The sequence below is a fragment of the Cuculus canorus genome, chromosome 9 (assembly GCF_017976375.1).
Source record: "Cuculus canorus isolate bCucCan1 chromosome 9, bCucCan1.pri, whole genome shotgun sequence".
Taxonomy (NCBI): domain Eukaryota; kingdom Metazoa; phylum Chordata; class Aves; order Cuculiformes; family Cuculidae; genus Cuculus; species Cuculus canorus.
This window is the reverse complement of record NC_071409.1, coordinates 17,634,110-17,647,204: the sequence shown is the minus strand read 5'-3', so window position 1 is coordinate 17,647,204 and position 13,095 is coordinate 17,634,110. Positions and strand designations below refer to the sequence as shown.

At 40.6% G+C, this 13,095-nt stretch overlaps 1 protein-coding gene across 1 annotated transcript in view; it reads left to right on the top strand.

Annotated features, from left to right (window-relative positions):
• USP13 (ubiquitin specific peptidase 13) overlaps positions 1-13,095 on the top strand; it is a 49,870-nt gene that overhangs the window by 9,711 nt on the left and 27,064 nt on the right. Inside the window, exons 3-6 of the mRNA XM_054074188.1 lie at positions 2,378-2,438; positions 11,439-11,560; positions 11,983-12,125; positions 12,306-12,490. Of these exons, the coding sequence (XP_053930163.1) occupies positions 2,378-2,438; positions 11,439-11,560; positions 11,983-12,125; positions 12,306-12,490 (511 nt within the window). The remainder of the gene's footprint in view (positions 1-2,377; positions 2,439-11,438; positions 11,561-11,982; positions 12,126-12,305; positions 12,491-13,095) is intronic.

Here is a 13,095-nt window from a genome sequence, read left to right as displayed (position 1 = left end):
CGTGCTATCTGTCTTTTCCTTTGAGCAATGTGAAACACCAGACCTTCCCTGGAACATTTTTATGATGTCTGGCACATGCTGCATTGTGGTTTTGGTTTTTAAGCCAAGCTTTTGATACAGTAAAACAAAAAGCATTGGATATGCTGTCTTAAGGTTCTTTTAGTAAGGCTGCTATTCTGCTTGCGGTTCCCTTGGCATCATCCCTGCAGAATGCACTGCATTGCTGCAGAAATCCCTGTTTGCTTCCAGAAGTGTTTGGAATAAGCGTCAGTTGTGTACCTTGTCAAAATTCATTTAGAAAGTAAGGGTCGGATCTTCAGCCTATTGGCTGAAGTAGAGATAGAGTATCTGCCAGTGGCGGATCAGCACCAGAGGCACCTGCTGAATCATCAGAAAAGTGCATGAGTACAATTTTGGAGCTCCCTCCGGTGAAATTCTTAGCTAGATCAAGAAAAATGATTTTTTTCTTTTTTTCCCTGAATTTCACTCTTTGGAATTTTTAAATCAGCCACTTGCCTGTAGTGTGTGACCATTGTATAAACTGCCTGGATAGTGTTCAGCCCTGGGCTGAGCTTCAGCTTGGTGCTATAGTGGTAGCTTGGCCCTGTTGGAAACACTGGGCAGGGAAACACGAAATTTCCTACAGTAATGGGTTTGTGGAGATTATTTGGTGATGACCCTATTATAAAAAATATGGCAATAGTGCAGTAAAAGGGAATGCGGGGTAGGCTACACTGACACCTTGTACGAGAAGCATCACAAATGGAAATTAATGCCTCTACTGATGCATTGTGTGGACTGTCATTTGCTGGGTGTGTCACACGTTAAAATCCAAAATTCTTTTGTGAATGAGGAACATTTTCAGTGATTTCTGACAGGTGGACAAACAAGGTAAAAAAAACATGAAATACTGTTTTTTTCAGGAGTATTGAGCATCTGCAGTTTCAGTTCCGATGTATTCGGCAGTTTGGAGAATGATGAAGATTAAATGGTTAATGTCAGGCTGGCAGTGATAAACACTCCATGTATATTCTCCCTCTTTGGAATCTCAAGTCTTGATGACTTGCACAATGTACCACTTGGTGACGTCAAAATTCAACTGGAGCTTCCTAGTGTTGGAAACAAAATATTTATTAGTTTTGAAGCTATAATCCTGCGAGTATGAGCAATTTATTCATAATGTATTTGTAAGTGGATTATGTTGTATCTTGCTGCTGCTTTTTTTTTTGTTTTCTAAATAGATTTGGATTCTTGGCTACTTCCTTTCCACTTGTTAAAAATGTTCTGCTTGTTATTTCAACTTTGAGATTTTTATTTATTTATTTTTTTTTTTAAATAAATGCTGGAGTTGTACCCCTGGCTCCCTTCCCGTGGGCTCTTATATATGGATAATAGGTTCTGTTCTGCCAAGGAATGTTAGTTGGCATCTGCTCTTTCTAAGAATGGAAAACTTGCCTGTGATGTATAAGTCCTCCCTGATGATTCAAGCAGTCTGCTTTGGCCACAGCTTTATTTACATGCTGAAGGGAACCACCCAAAATATGTGACCCTTCCACCTACCCAAGGAGCAGAGGCAAACATGAACTTTCCCTAGACTGACAGGTTCTTGGCTGATTTCTCTCCACCTGTTGTATCCCAATATTATTATTTAAAAAAAAAAAGTTGCCTAACAACCTCGCCAGTTACATTAACATTATGCTGTACAGAATGCCTCATGTAGGCATTACAGCCACAGAGGTTTATTTGATTTAACTTGATTGGATTTAATGGTGCCTGTTAATAAACAGCTTAAGAAGCAAGTGCATTGACTTTTGCATTTCCTCAGCTGCTAGTGTTTTCGCTAGTAGTCTGAAGTATTTTGAAGGCATGCATCATGATGGAAAGGATAGAAGAAAATTACCTGAACTGATAGGACACGGCAAACTGGTCATAGAGGAATTAGTTATGAAGGACTGAATCTTTTGCAGATATAATCTTTTCTTCCTCTCTCTCTAATTCAGCTTTAGTCATTAAGAAATACTGTAGCAGATTTAGTGGTAAGAGGTCTGAGTGATGCTACATATCCTGGTCTTGTAGATAGAACAGCAGTCACAAGTGGTCACCATGAGATGTGCTCTGCTTAATTCCTAACAGAGCATAATGCGAAGGATTCAGATGGTGGCTTTTCTCACACCATGAGGGTCATGTGCAATGATGAATTGAGGCCAGTTATCAGAGGCAAATGAAGAGGATTTACATTCTTGCTCAGCAAGGACAGTGATTTAATAGAAGGACCATGAACAGATAGATGTGTGTCAGACATGGTGATGGTATAGGGTCATTGCTGATTCACTGTTATCTCACTTGTATTTTTAATTGTTTCTTTCTCCCTTTCCAGAAGGTACCAGGAGCATCTGGCGGAGCTTTACCAAAAAGGAGGAATGCAAAGATATTTTTAGGTATTGTGAACAGCGGTTTTCATAGTCCTTTTCTGACCCTGTCTGCATGTGTACTTGGGCTCTATCCACCATTGTGTCCAGGTTTGGGACTCATTGTGGGTTTTCTTTTTCTGTTTTTCTTAGCCATTTTGGTGCATATTCAGAGATATGAGTATGTATACATGAAACATTTTAATCTGAACTGGGCCTTCAGCCATTCTCGGGCAGCCTAGGGTCTGGCAGATGTTTCGAGGCTAATTCTGTTCTTTTACTCTTTGTGATATTCACAAAATACACTTTTAATAAAATGTTTATCTATACTCAGTGTTTAGATATAACAGGGCCTCAGTGTGGCACTGTTCTGCTCTGCAGCTGGTCCTAGCAAAGGTTGTTACCATTTCAAAGTTGTTACACAGTTGTTCTTAAGCAGTGTTGTGATCTCTCCTGTAATGAATGCAACAGTATAGGTATATATATCATGAGAATCTCTTACCAATTTTTATTTTGTTAAGTCCATGTTTATCTCCCCTTGCTTCGTGGAAAGCAGTTTTCTTACCATGTCCATTTCTTTCAACATCTGTTGATTCACATTACTCAGAAAACCTGAGGTCCTGATAAATATGGATGAGGGGAACTTGGTGCAATTCCTATATTCTTCCTCCTCCCACCTCTCTGATCAGTCTATTATTTATTCTCTCTGTATTAATAGCAAATAGTGAGTTTTTCTTCTAGTAATGAAGCGGTTAAATGTTTTCTCTGCAATTGCCAGCTCTTATGGCTATGGGAAAACAATAGAATGATCTCCTTTTAGAAATGCTTTGATCTGTGGAATGTGTCCCTAAGAGGCCTTTGCAGGTTGTGATTGATTAAATTGTCGTTAATGTCAGGAGTAAGTTTTGCAAGGGAGGCTTAGAGAGAAAAGTCTCCAGATGAGTCAGAAAGAAATTAAACTGCTTTTGTAGGAAGAGACTGTTAACTCATGGATGCTGTTGTAAGTGTCATTTACTGTTAGTTTACAGTGAAAGTAATGTTTGTCACTGCATGCTTTTAGAATAATAGGTTCAGAAACAAAGCTGGCGGCAATGCAGCAATGGTTGTACAGTGTTAGCAAAGTGGGTGTAAACAAGAAGTACAAAAGCACAATCCAATTTTATTCTTGCTGATTTACTGCGCACCTTTTCAGGCTCCTGTCATTCTGGAATGCTGGCACATGGTGTGCATCACAGTGTCTCTGTTGTGCCATGCTGGCACATCCATCCTTGCACATAAGCGTTTTTTTCCCACTGAGTAGATCTGATGGAGCGGTTCCAAGAGTCCTGGTCCCAGTGAGCTTGTGAAGATGGTGCACTTTTGCTGGGGTGGATTTAGCACATAGAATTATTGCCATTTCCAGCACTTCCAGGATCTAATGCACTTCTGAAAATGTATCTTATCTGATCTGTTGCTCCACTGCAGTCCGCTTTTCATTACCTGCTGGCTTGGAGTAAAATAGTATCAACTCTCTGCTCTGATCCTTGAGATGACACTTACATGCATCAAAATGCTTTGTATCTGTTTCTTTGGCTCAGCAGATTTTATTATTTTTTTTTGTAAAGAAAAGAAGAAAGAATTATTCCTGTCCTTGTTCACAGCAGAGGAAATGAAAGCACAGAGAGGCCAGCTGGTGTGACAAGTTTGCATGTGGCAGCAGCAGAGATGGTTAGCAAAATTTGACATCTCTTGTTCCAACATCTTCCTCATTGGTTTCGAGCTGCTGGACAAGTCATTTGAGTTCTGTCTTTCTCATTGTGACCTTGGGCACCTGTGGTAGAAGTTCGCACCAAACTAGCTATTATCAGCCCATATATGTAGTCTGTGATTTGGGGCTTACCCTGTCAGACAAGAATGGACAATGATCACTGCGTGCTCCAACATCACTGTGTTTCTAGGTGTCTTTGAATAATTCCCTGAAGGCTCAGAGATTTAAGCTTTCTGTACAAAGCCAATCCAGTTTGGGCATTTGTTACATTGCTTTTTATAATCCTCTTTGGTGTAAAGCTATTGAAGATACTAAACCCATTTCAATCTCCTTAGTATTAGGAAAACATCTTTTGGATGCACGCTGACTATTTTCTAGTGCTGCTGCTATCCAGCGAATGCTATAGAAACACAGACTAATTGTGTCAGACAACTGGAAGCTTTAGCTTTCCTTAAACATTAGAAGATCCATATCAAAGTGTGTGTGCATGTGCATGCATTAGGTTTTGGACTCGTTTTGGTTTGTTTTTCTTTTGGAGAAGGCAAGAGGGGGTTGACTCTGAGTGTTCTGTTTAATTGGGAAGCATAATAATTCCCAATTGAAATTGAAATGTATGAACTGCCTTTAATCTAGATTGTTTAGATGTTGCCGGCAGTGTGGAAATTGTAACTTCAGCTCAGACCATGGAAGCTTTCAGGGGATTTAGGGTGATATTTAAAGCAACCTGCATCACAGTGCGTGGAGTGATATCCTCACTTCATTGTTATCTGGGCTAGCAAGTTTGAAGATACTTTGTGCATGTCAATATGCGTGGCTATCTTACAGAGAAGCTTTAGATCCAGTCTGTAAAATGGAAAGAAATTAATTGATGGGACAAGATGATAGCTCCTCATGACGTTAAGCCTCTCAGATAAGAAACGGCTGCACTATTGTCTTTGGTACACAACTTCTTGCTTAAATCAGCAATGATATGGGAAATGTGATACCCGTTTTGGGGAAAAAAAACCAAAAACCTAACTGGACCAGGAAATGTATCATCGCTGAATTTAATTTGCATAAATAAAGCCCATCTGGAAGAAAAAGAATGAATTATAATTGATAGAGAGTTGTACAAATATGACAGAACAGAAAAGAACCATTGTGGATTTTCTGAAGTAAAGTAATGGTTCTGGGTCTGCCAGAATACTCTGGGACTAGGCATAGTATTCCTCCTGTGTAGTCAGTGACTATGTGAGTAAGAGCAATTCTATTATCAGGATGTAATCTTCCTTACAAGATCCTGATCAAAAAGGGGAATAGAGTAAGGGGGAAATTCTTCGTGGTGAAGGGATTGGAGGCCCAATTCTTACAATAGAAAGCCACCATCAGAGTTCCCCTGGACCTGTTACTCCCAGTAGTTATCAGCAGAGTCCTTTTAATGTTCTAATTATGAAGAGCTAATGTGATCTTAAGTGGTTTGGAGAAGGGTTGAAAAGCAAGTATATAGAGTTTGCTGATTGATTTAACATTATCTAAGAGATTAAATCTAAAAGTTATTTTTAGTGTGTTACTGAGTAACTTAACAATAGGTGAAGTAAATGCTGAAAAATGCAAACAAGACCAGAAGTGCTTTAACTGCATGTGCACAGTCATAATTAGCTATTACTGTTCAGAAGGGTACCTCTGAGAGGGATGGTGAGAATCATTCTCCAAAAACATCAGCAGCAGCAGAAATGGAAGAATCAAGGGGGAAATCAGGAGTGGAGCAGTGTTTTATATTTTGTTCTCTATTATTTTGGTTTATAAAAAAGATGTGACCTGCCCTTTTGAATAGGGAAACAACAGCTGCATGCAATATTGTCCACCGTGTCTCTTTCTCTAAAACCAAACAGACACCCACCCACTCATGCCCCTGTACACCTACCCACCTCCCAACAAACAGAAATCCCAGATAGATATCTTTAAGGTAGGAGGTACACACTGAGGGAAGAACTGCCACATTTTTGTCTTGCTCTAGTACCCTCTTTTTGGACATCTGTTGGTCTGTGCCAGAGCCTGGACTCCAGACTAAACGGAGCTGGTAGAGTGGCTGTGGTCAAACTTGCCTGTAGATAGATGTCCTTCTCTAGATCAGGATCTGCAGCAAGTTGTGTGAGTTCTGTTTTGAGCAAAGTCTGGACAAATGCGAGCCATCAATTAAAAGTGTTTTGAAGTACTCAACTGAACAGCTCTGTCAGCAGATCCGTGAGGGTGGTGGTTGCTGGTGAGAGGAGTGTCAGTGAGGAACAGTATCCATGACACACAGCTGATCTCGGAGAAGGCCTTGGAAAGGAAGGGAAAACTTCCACTTAGAGAGTCTGGGAGAATGTGTAAACTTGCTGAGCTTTTTCTGGATAGCACATGCCTGCCTACGGCAGTGAATGCACTTACAGCTACTGTTTCTGAGTGTAAAGGCCATTCATAAGAGTGGCTGTTCTGGATTTGACCACAGCTCCACTTAGCTCTCTCCTAGATCTCATAGTGCCTGGTAGCAGAACCCTGTTTGCAGTAAGGATGTTTCGGTTTGGTAAGCTTCTGGAGAGGAGTTACACCACTTTTTAAGTTTATATTTATGTGAGTAAGCACATAGAGAATATATGTTATTAATGGAAGAGTTTTGATTTAGGAGGATTTGAGTGTTTCTGAATTTTAGTGTAGTAGAGTTGTGCATGCTCCTCAGCAGTAGCAGTGGAACCCCGATTAGACCATGAATGAACTTGTTTAGTTTTGGCTTTGCCATCTAAGCTTAATTTGAATGTAGAATGACGAGCAGATACCTTACATTAATAGAGTCTTAATAGTTCGCTGGTTTTGATAGAACTGAGGAAGTTAGGCTACATTAACAAAGGCTAACGTTGCTAGCAAAATAGTTAAGAATTTGAATTTTGGTTGTTTAACTTTGCTTGTTTAACACATGACTGTGCCAGAAATCCAAGGGGTGAGATCTATAGCTAGCAATAAGAACAGCATACTGATTCTTTGGAAGTGTAGCAAGCAATTTGAATGTTATTTTACAAGTAGTGAATGATTCAACCCATCCTAGTAGAAAGTTTTCTTTTCATTTTGCCACACAGGCAAACGTTATGACTGGAAGGTAATTTTTTAGAAAACTTCTTTTTTTTTTAATGGCTCATCTGATGAGGTCAGTGTTTCAGATATGCCTGACAGCAAATGAACTTGGAAGAGTTTATAATTTCCAGAGTGCTGCTGCTGCAATTCATTATTCTTTAGAGGCTTCAGGAAGAGATCATTTGATTTAAAGACTCAGTCTTCTACTTCTAGGTCAATACAAATTTATCCATTGCTTTAGTAAGAGTAGGATCAAGCCCAGATTCCTGAAATGTCTTTCTGGGGTTTCAGACTTAGTTTTAGGCTCGCTAGTCAACATTGTCATTCAATTTTCATGTTTGTATTCCCTTTCATACGCACAGACACATCCATATGCACAGGAAATCCTGTTTGAAGGTCCTGCCTGGAGTCTCCCTATGCCACTATTATTAGTGCAGTCAGTTGGTAACTTGTCTAAATCTGATCTGGGCACATCCATTCCTTTTCTTCCCCTTGGGTGGGTTGGTTTACAGTACTCCATCTTCCACTTCCAGCTGCTGTTTTCAGTCAGTTCAGCAGTAATGCATTTCTCGCCATCACTGAAGTGATGCCTGTGAGCTGGAGTAAATTTACTAAACACTTACCCAAATTACCAGTGTCAATCGATCCTGTGTTTTAAGGTGTCTGTTATTTTACTTTGCCTGTTGTCCTGGCCTCCCGGCACACCACTTACACCTTACAGACACTTTGTTTTAGTGACCATGGTGCTTTACTGGGTCTCTGAGGAAGCACAGTAAAGCTGTTAGCCCACTAGAAGGGCAGCATCGTCGTGTGGATATTCACCACCAAGCTGTCAGCTCTTTAAAAAGATTAGACTGCTTGGTTGTCTTGTGGCTCAGTCTCAGAACTGAGTAAACCCTTTTTTTGCCCAGGGATTCTTCTACTCACAGCGCATCTTGGAAGAACATCAGTGTCCAAGGAACAGCTTTTTATGAGGTATAGTGATTGAAAGTTCATATTTTTCAGTGCCTTTAGTGTTATAGTAATTTTTAATCAAATATTTGGAAGTAGAATTCCCCCTGCCCCTCTTTCCCATAGGTACACCTGTTCCTCTCAAATTCTGCACGAGTTTTAAAATCCAAGTTTGAATCTACCTGCAGTCTTCACATGATGCCCGTTGGCTACAGGGTCAACCTCTGCCCTCACCTAGTGTGGGCTCCATTGCCTTCTAAACTAATAGTCATCTGTTTTTATTATATTGACGCTCATGTTTTCTTAGCCACGTTGGCCCTTGTATAGGCACAGAAAAGATAATGCAGGTAGAACTTCTTACTGAACTTAGCAACTATGACTCTTGGCATATACAAACCAAGATTTAAAAACATGAGTAGTGATTTGGGGGCTTCAAACTGAGGATTGTTAAGAGGTCTGTCTGACAGTCAACAAAAGGGATTAGTTTATATGGTCATCTGCTCTATCAAGAGGTTTCAGTCAGTGATTTAGAAGTCCTTTCCACTCTTATGTACTGTGTCTGAACCCTGAGGAACTATCTTCAGAGTGATAATTGCCAAAAACCACCAGTGGTCCTTTTAATTTCTATTCAGTGGGGTGGAAGCGTACCAGCTTTGCGTGGTCAGCTTCAAAACTGGAATTGCCAGTTAAATCTTCATCTTTTTTTCCTCCCCACCTGGAACTGATATGAAGCTGTATGTATCTTTCTTTAAAATAAGAAGTGTGATGCTGCCATATCGGCATGTCAGACACCCAGAATGCCGTACTGACAGGACATCATTTTCTGCTTTTCTGGTAATGTGAATGGTGCGAATCCTGAGAAGGTGAAAAGGATATTTCCTTCCCTACCTGTTGCGTACGAAAGGCTGGTTCTCCTAAGTGTGTGAAGTCCTTAGATGGCAGGGGATGATTGCTAATTGGATACTAAGTCTTTTATCCCTGGATCACTAGTTCGAATGCAGGTCAGGTCACTAGCAGTAAAGTCACTACTATCCGGCTGTTTTGTCTGGCTTGTGAGATGAACTGAAGTGTGAGTCTGAATTTTGAACCCAGGCAACTATATCATTGCTGTTTTTATACAGTGGGTTGTAAATACTATAAACTTAATGTTGTATCATAAGGAAATGAAAATACCAGCAATTCTTAAACACATCTCAGGTAACGGTGGCTGATATGAGCTGTCCTCAGGTTCCCTCTGGTGGCTGAGCGAAGTGTGTGACCGCAGGACCTGGAAGAGGTGGTTGCTGCCTTTAAACCTGCCTGAACATACTCTGAGTTTATCCTCTGTGAAGAACCTCTGTCATATTTAGGAGATGGTCAGTACTTTTGGTTTTGCTGCACTGGCTACCATCAAATTTCTGGACATGAAGTGAAAATCCTCAGTAATGCGTCGCCACGCTTATCCTCAGCTTGGAGATGCTCGTGTTTCTTTGCTTCGTAGAGCAAAAGAGCTGACTTTGCAGACTGCATCTGTTGAGATTCACTCCTTTATCAAAACAGAGGAGTGTAATACAAGCTGGGAAAGAAACTTGGAATAAAACAAGGTTGCTAGCTTTCTCTATTATGCTGCCGTAAGGGAAGGGATCATTATGAAAATAGTGTGATTTGGGGAATTAGTAATGAATGTTTTCTTTATAAATGTCGTACTCTCAATATAAGGAAAAGTTCTTTCTTTTGTGTCCGGATTTGTCTGAGGAGAAGGGGTATTTGTTGATTGCTGCTGAGAAAGAAGTCTTGCTGCTGGAAGTCACTGACGGTGGGTGTTGTCACCCCTCACGTCTGGCTGGTGCAGCAGGTGAGCCAAAAATTGAATGGACGCTGGATTACCTTCCTCTCAAAAAGTGGCCTTCCAGGTCAAGTTAAATTATCTTTTGGTACTTTTTATTACTTAGGCTGTTCAGGCTATTACTACCCCCCGAGTACACAGAGAGCTTAGTTTTCTGAATCTGGCCTCTGTCACCCTCACCTCTCTCACAGGTACACAGTTGAGATTTCAGGCATTCCCAGGGTGCAGTGCCTGTTTAGTATTGAGTCAGTCATTAAGCATATGCGTGTACTCAGAGTAAGAATAAGAGCCCGCTTTAGCTACTACTAATGCATCTTCTTTCTTAGTTTAACCTTATTGACTGTTTGTTACATCAGAATACGGTAGATCCAGTATGTCCAGATAGGAGAAGGGTCCAGAAAATCCTGTCCTTGCCCAGGTTATTCTTGCAATTGAATCTTGTGTAATGCCTGACACAACACGCACATGTTTGGTCTTAACTTTTTCAGTTGTACTGGAAAGAACTGAACAAGATTTTAAATCAGTCTTGTGACTATGGGGTAATTATGGTTTTGATAAAGTCAAAGATATAAACACTAGCCATTTAGTTACCTCTACACCCTCTTGGCTTCTCTCAGAGCCCACTTATTTCTGGACAAGCATTGTAGCTGATGTTGCTTATTCTAGGCTCATAGTTAAGCAAAAAAGTTGTCCTTATGCTGAAGTATGAGTAAGAATGTACACAAGCATTTTGGAAGGCTTGGTCTTCAAAGGAAAGCTTTATTAGTTAAGAATCTTTTAAAGAGGTAGTTACACTGATTGTGGAGTGGAGTTAGCAAGAGACGGGTAATGCTGGTGTAACTGTACTTGCTGTAGCTATTTGAGACTATGGATGAAATGCAGGAACACTTCTAGCCATGGGCATCTTTGTGGAAGAAAAGGCCACAGGTTTGAGATGGATGGTAGCCATAGCATGTTTCAGACAGGTCTGTTTATCTAGAAAACATGAGGTCTGAACAGAGGGGCATTGTTCCTGCTCTGCAATTTGGGCGTGGGTAGTGTGATCTGGTCTCCACACTGCATAGTGTTTCAAGATCCTGGGTAAAAGGCATAGCAGTATTACATCCTGATTTTGTCCAAAATGAGCAGAACTGTGTTAGCTGCTTCCTAGAATGTGATGTTAGCAACAGAGGACAAATTGGCTGTGACTGAGGATCAGATTAAGATTGAAATTTGGGTGCTCAGAATGTCCTTTTGCAGGATGATCAGATTTCCGTTTAGATCAGGATGTCACAAAACTTTTCTAGCCACAAGAAACTACTGACACTGTCAGCTTGCAGCCTGGTCACAGGCAAACAATGCTTCAGAGTGGTTCCTCTGCCACAATTTAGGAACCTTGATCTTGGGACAGTCTCCTAACATTCCGGATCTTGTTTTCCAGATCTAGAGACAAACGGTGATCTCAACAGTGATGACTTTGAATATGAAGATGAAGCAAAACTTGTTATATTTCCCGATCACTATGAAATCTCATTACCCAATATAGAAGAGTTACCAGCACTGGTCAGTGAATGTGTGCAAGTGGTGACAGGAATTGTCTCCTGCTTTGGTTTTTATCAAGATGGTGCTTTGTTTTCTTATACGTGGTGCTTGTTTACATAAAGATCTTTCTTAACTAGTTATAATGGAGATCCGGTCTTTTTTGAAAATCTGCTTTGTCATTGTTTCTTGGATTTCCTTTTACCCCCTGTAGTCCTTCTGTTATTGTGATGCCAGCTTGTCTCAGGGAAGCTCATATAGTACATATGCTTGCTGTCCTGCTAAAATAACAACTACTGTGGTCTAGAAGAATGCATGCATATTTAAGTATATAAATAGTCTTACTGATAGCCAGTTCTGTATGTGGTTAGCAGTGAGTTGAATGCAAAGTTCTGTCCAGTCACTGAATTGTGTTGGGTTTTGATTGCCTTACGTTTGCCTTCCAGGTGACGATAGCTTGTGATGCACTCCTCAGTGCAAAATCACCGTACAGGAAGCAGGAACCTGACTCCTGGGAAGAAGAGCTACAGGCATCTAAACATGCCAAAACACTTGTACAGCTAGACAATGGTGTTAGAATTCCCCCCAGGTGAGGGTGGTAAGGTTTGTACTGTCCTAAATAAAAACTAAAGCCAGCAACTCAGCCAACAATTCTCTTGCCTGACAGCGGGCCAGTTGCGTGTGTTTGTTTTGACATACTATAGCTGGAAATACAGGACTGTTTCTTGCCTTACATTATTTCTGTTTTTCTTCCTGTTTTCTTCTGCAGTGGTTGGAAATGCTCAAAATGTGACCTGCGGGAGAACCTGTGGCTAAACCTGACAGATGGTTCTGTGCTGTGTGGGAAGTGGTTCTTCGATGGCAGTGGGGGGAATGGCCATGCAATGGATCACTACAAGGAGACGGGTTATCCCTTGGCAGTGAAGTTAGGAACCATCACACCTGATGGAGCAGGTCAGCCACCTGGCAGGTTCTGAGATGGGCTGTCTTTTGTGCATGAGACTAATGGTGTGTATCTATTAACAAAAGTGAGTTTGTGCTCATAGTGCAAATGTTTGCAAGACTGATATGGAAAGAAAACCCTGTGAGTCTGTGGATCTTGATTGAGTCTTGGGGAAATGACACGCACTCCATTCAGAGAAAGCCCTTAACGTTTTTTATCTGCTCTTCCTCTGTTTTATATTTGGTGTAAATAGGGTTTTTTTTGGGTTGAATAAAAGTAGATTTATAGTAGAAGCATGGTATTATTTTGAAACAGCAGAATCCAGAGAAGTGCTGTCTTTCAGTTCTGGTACTTTGCTAGGGAAAATGATTCAATCTTATATAACATAGAAACAATAACAGAATAATGATTTTAGAGTCAGAAAATTCCATTCTTATCAATGTGCGTGTTCTCTTTATCATTATGGAAACTGTGCTATTTTTTCCTTTGTTTTGGTAACATTTTGTTCAGTCTGAATGCTCATCTTCATTGGGCTGCTGTGATGCTCATTTGTAAAATGCCTGATGATCTTGAGAGGGAAAGAAAGCTATAGATATATCCTTGTTTGCATATTCTC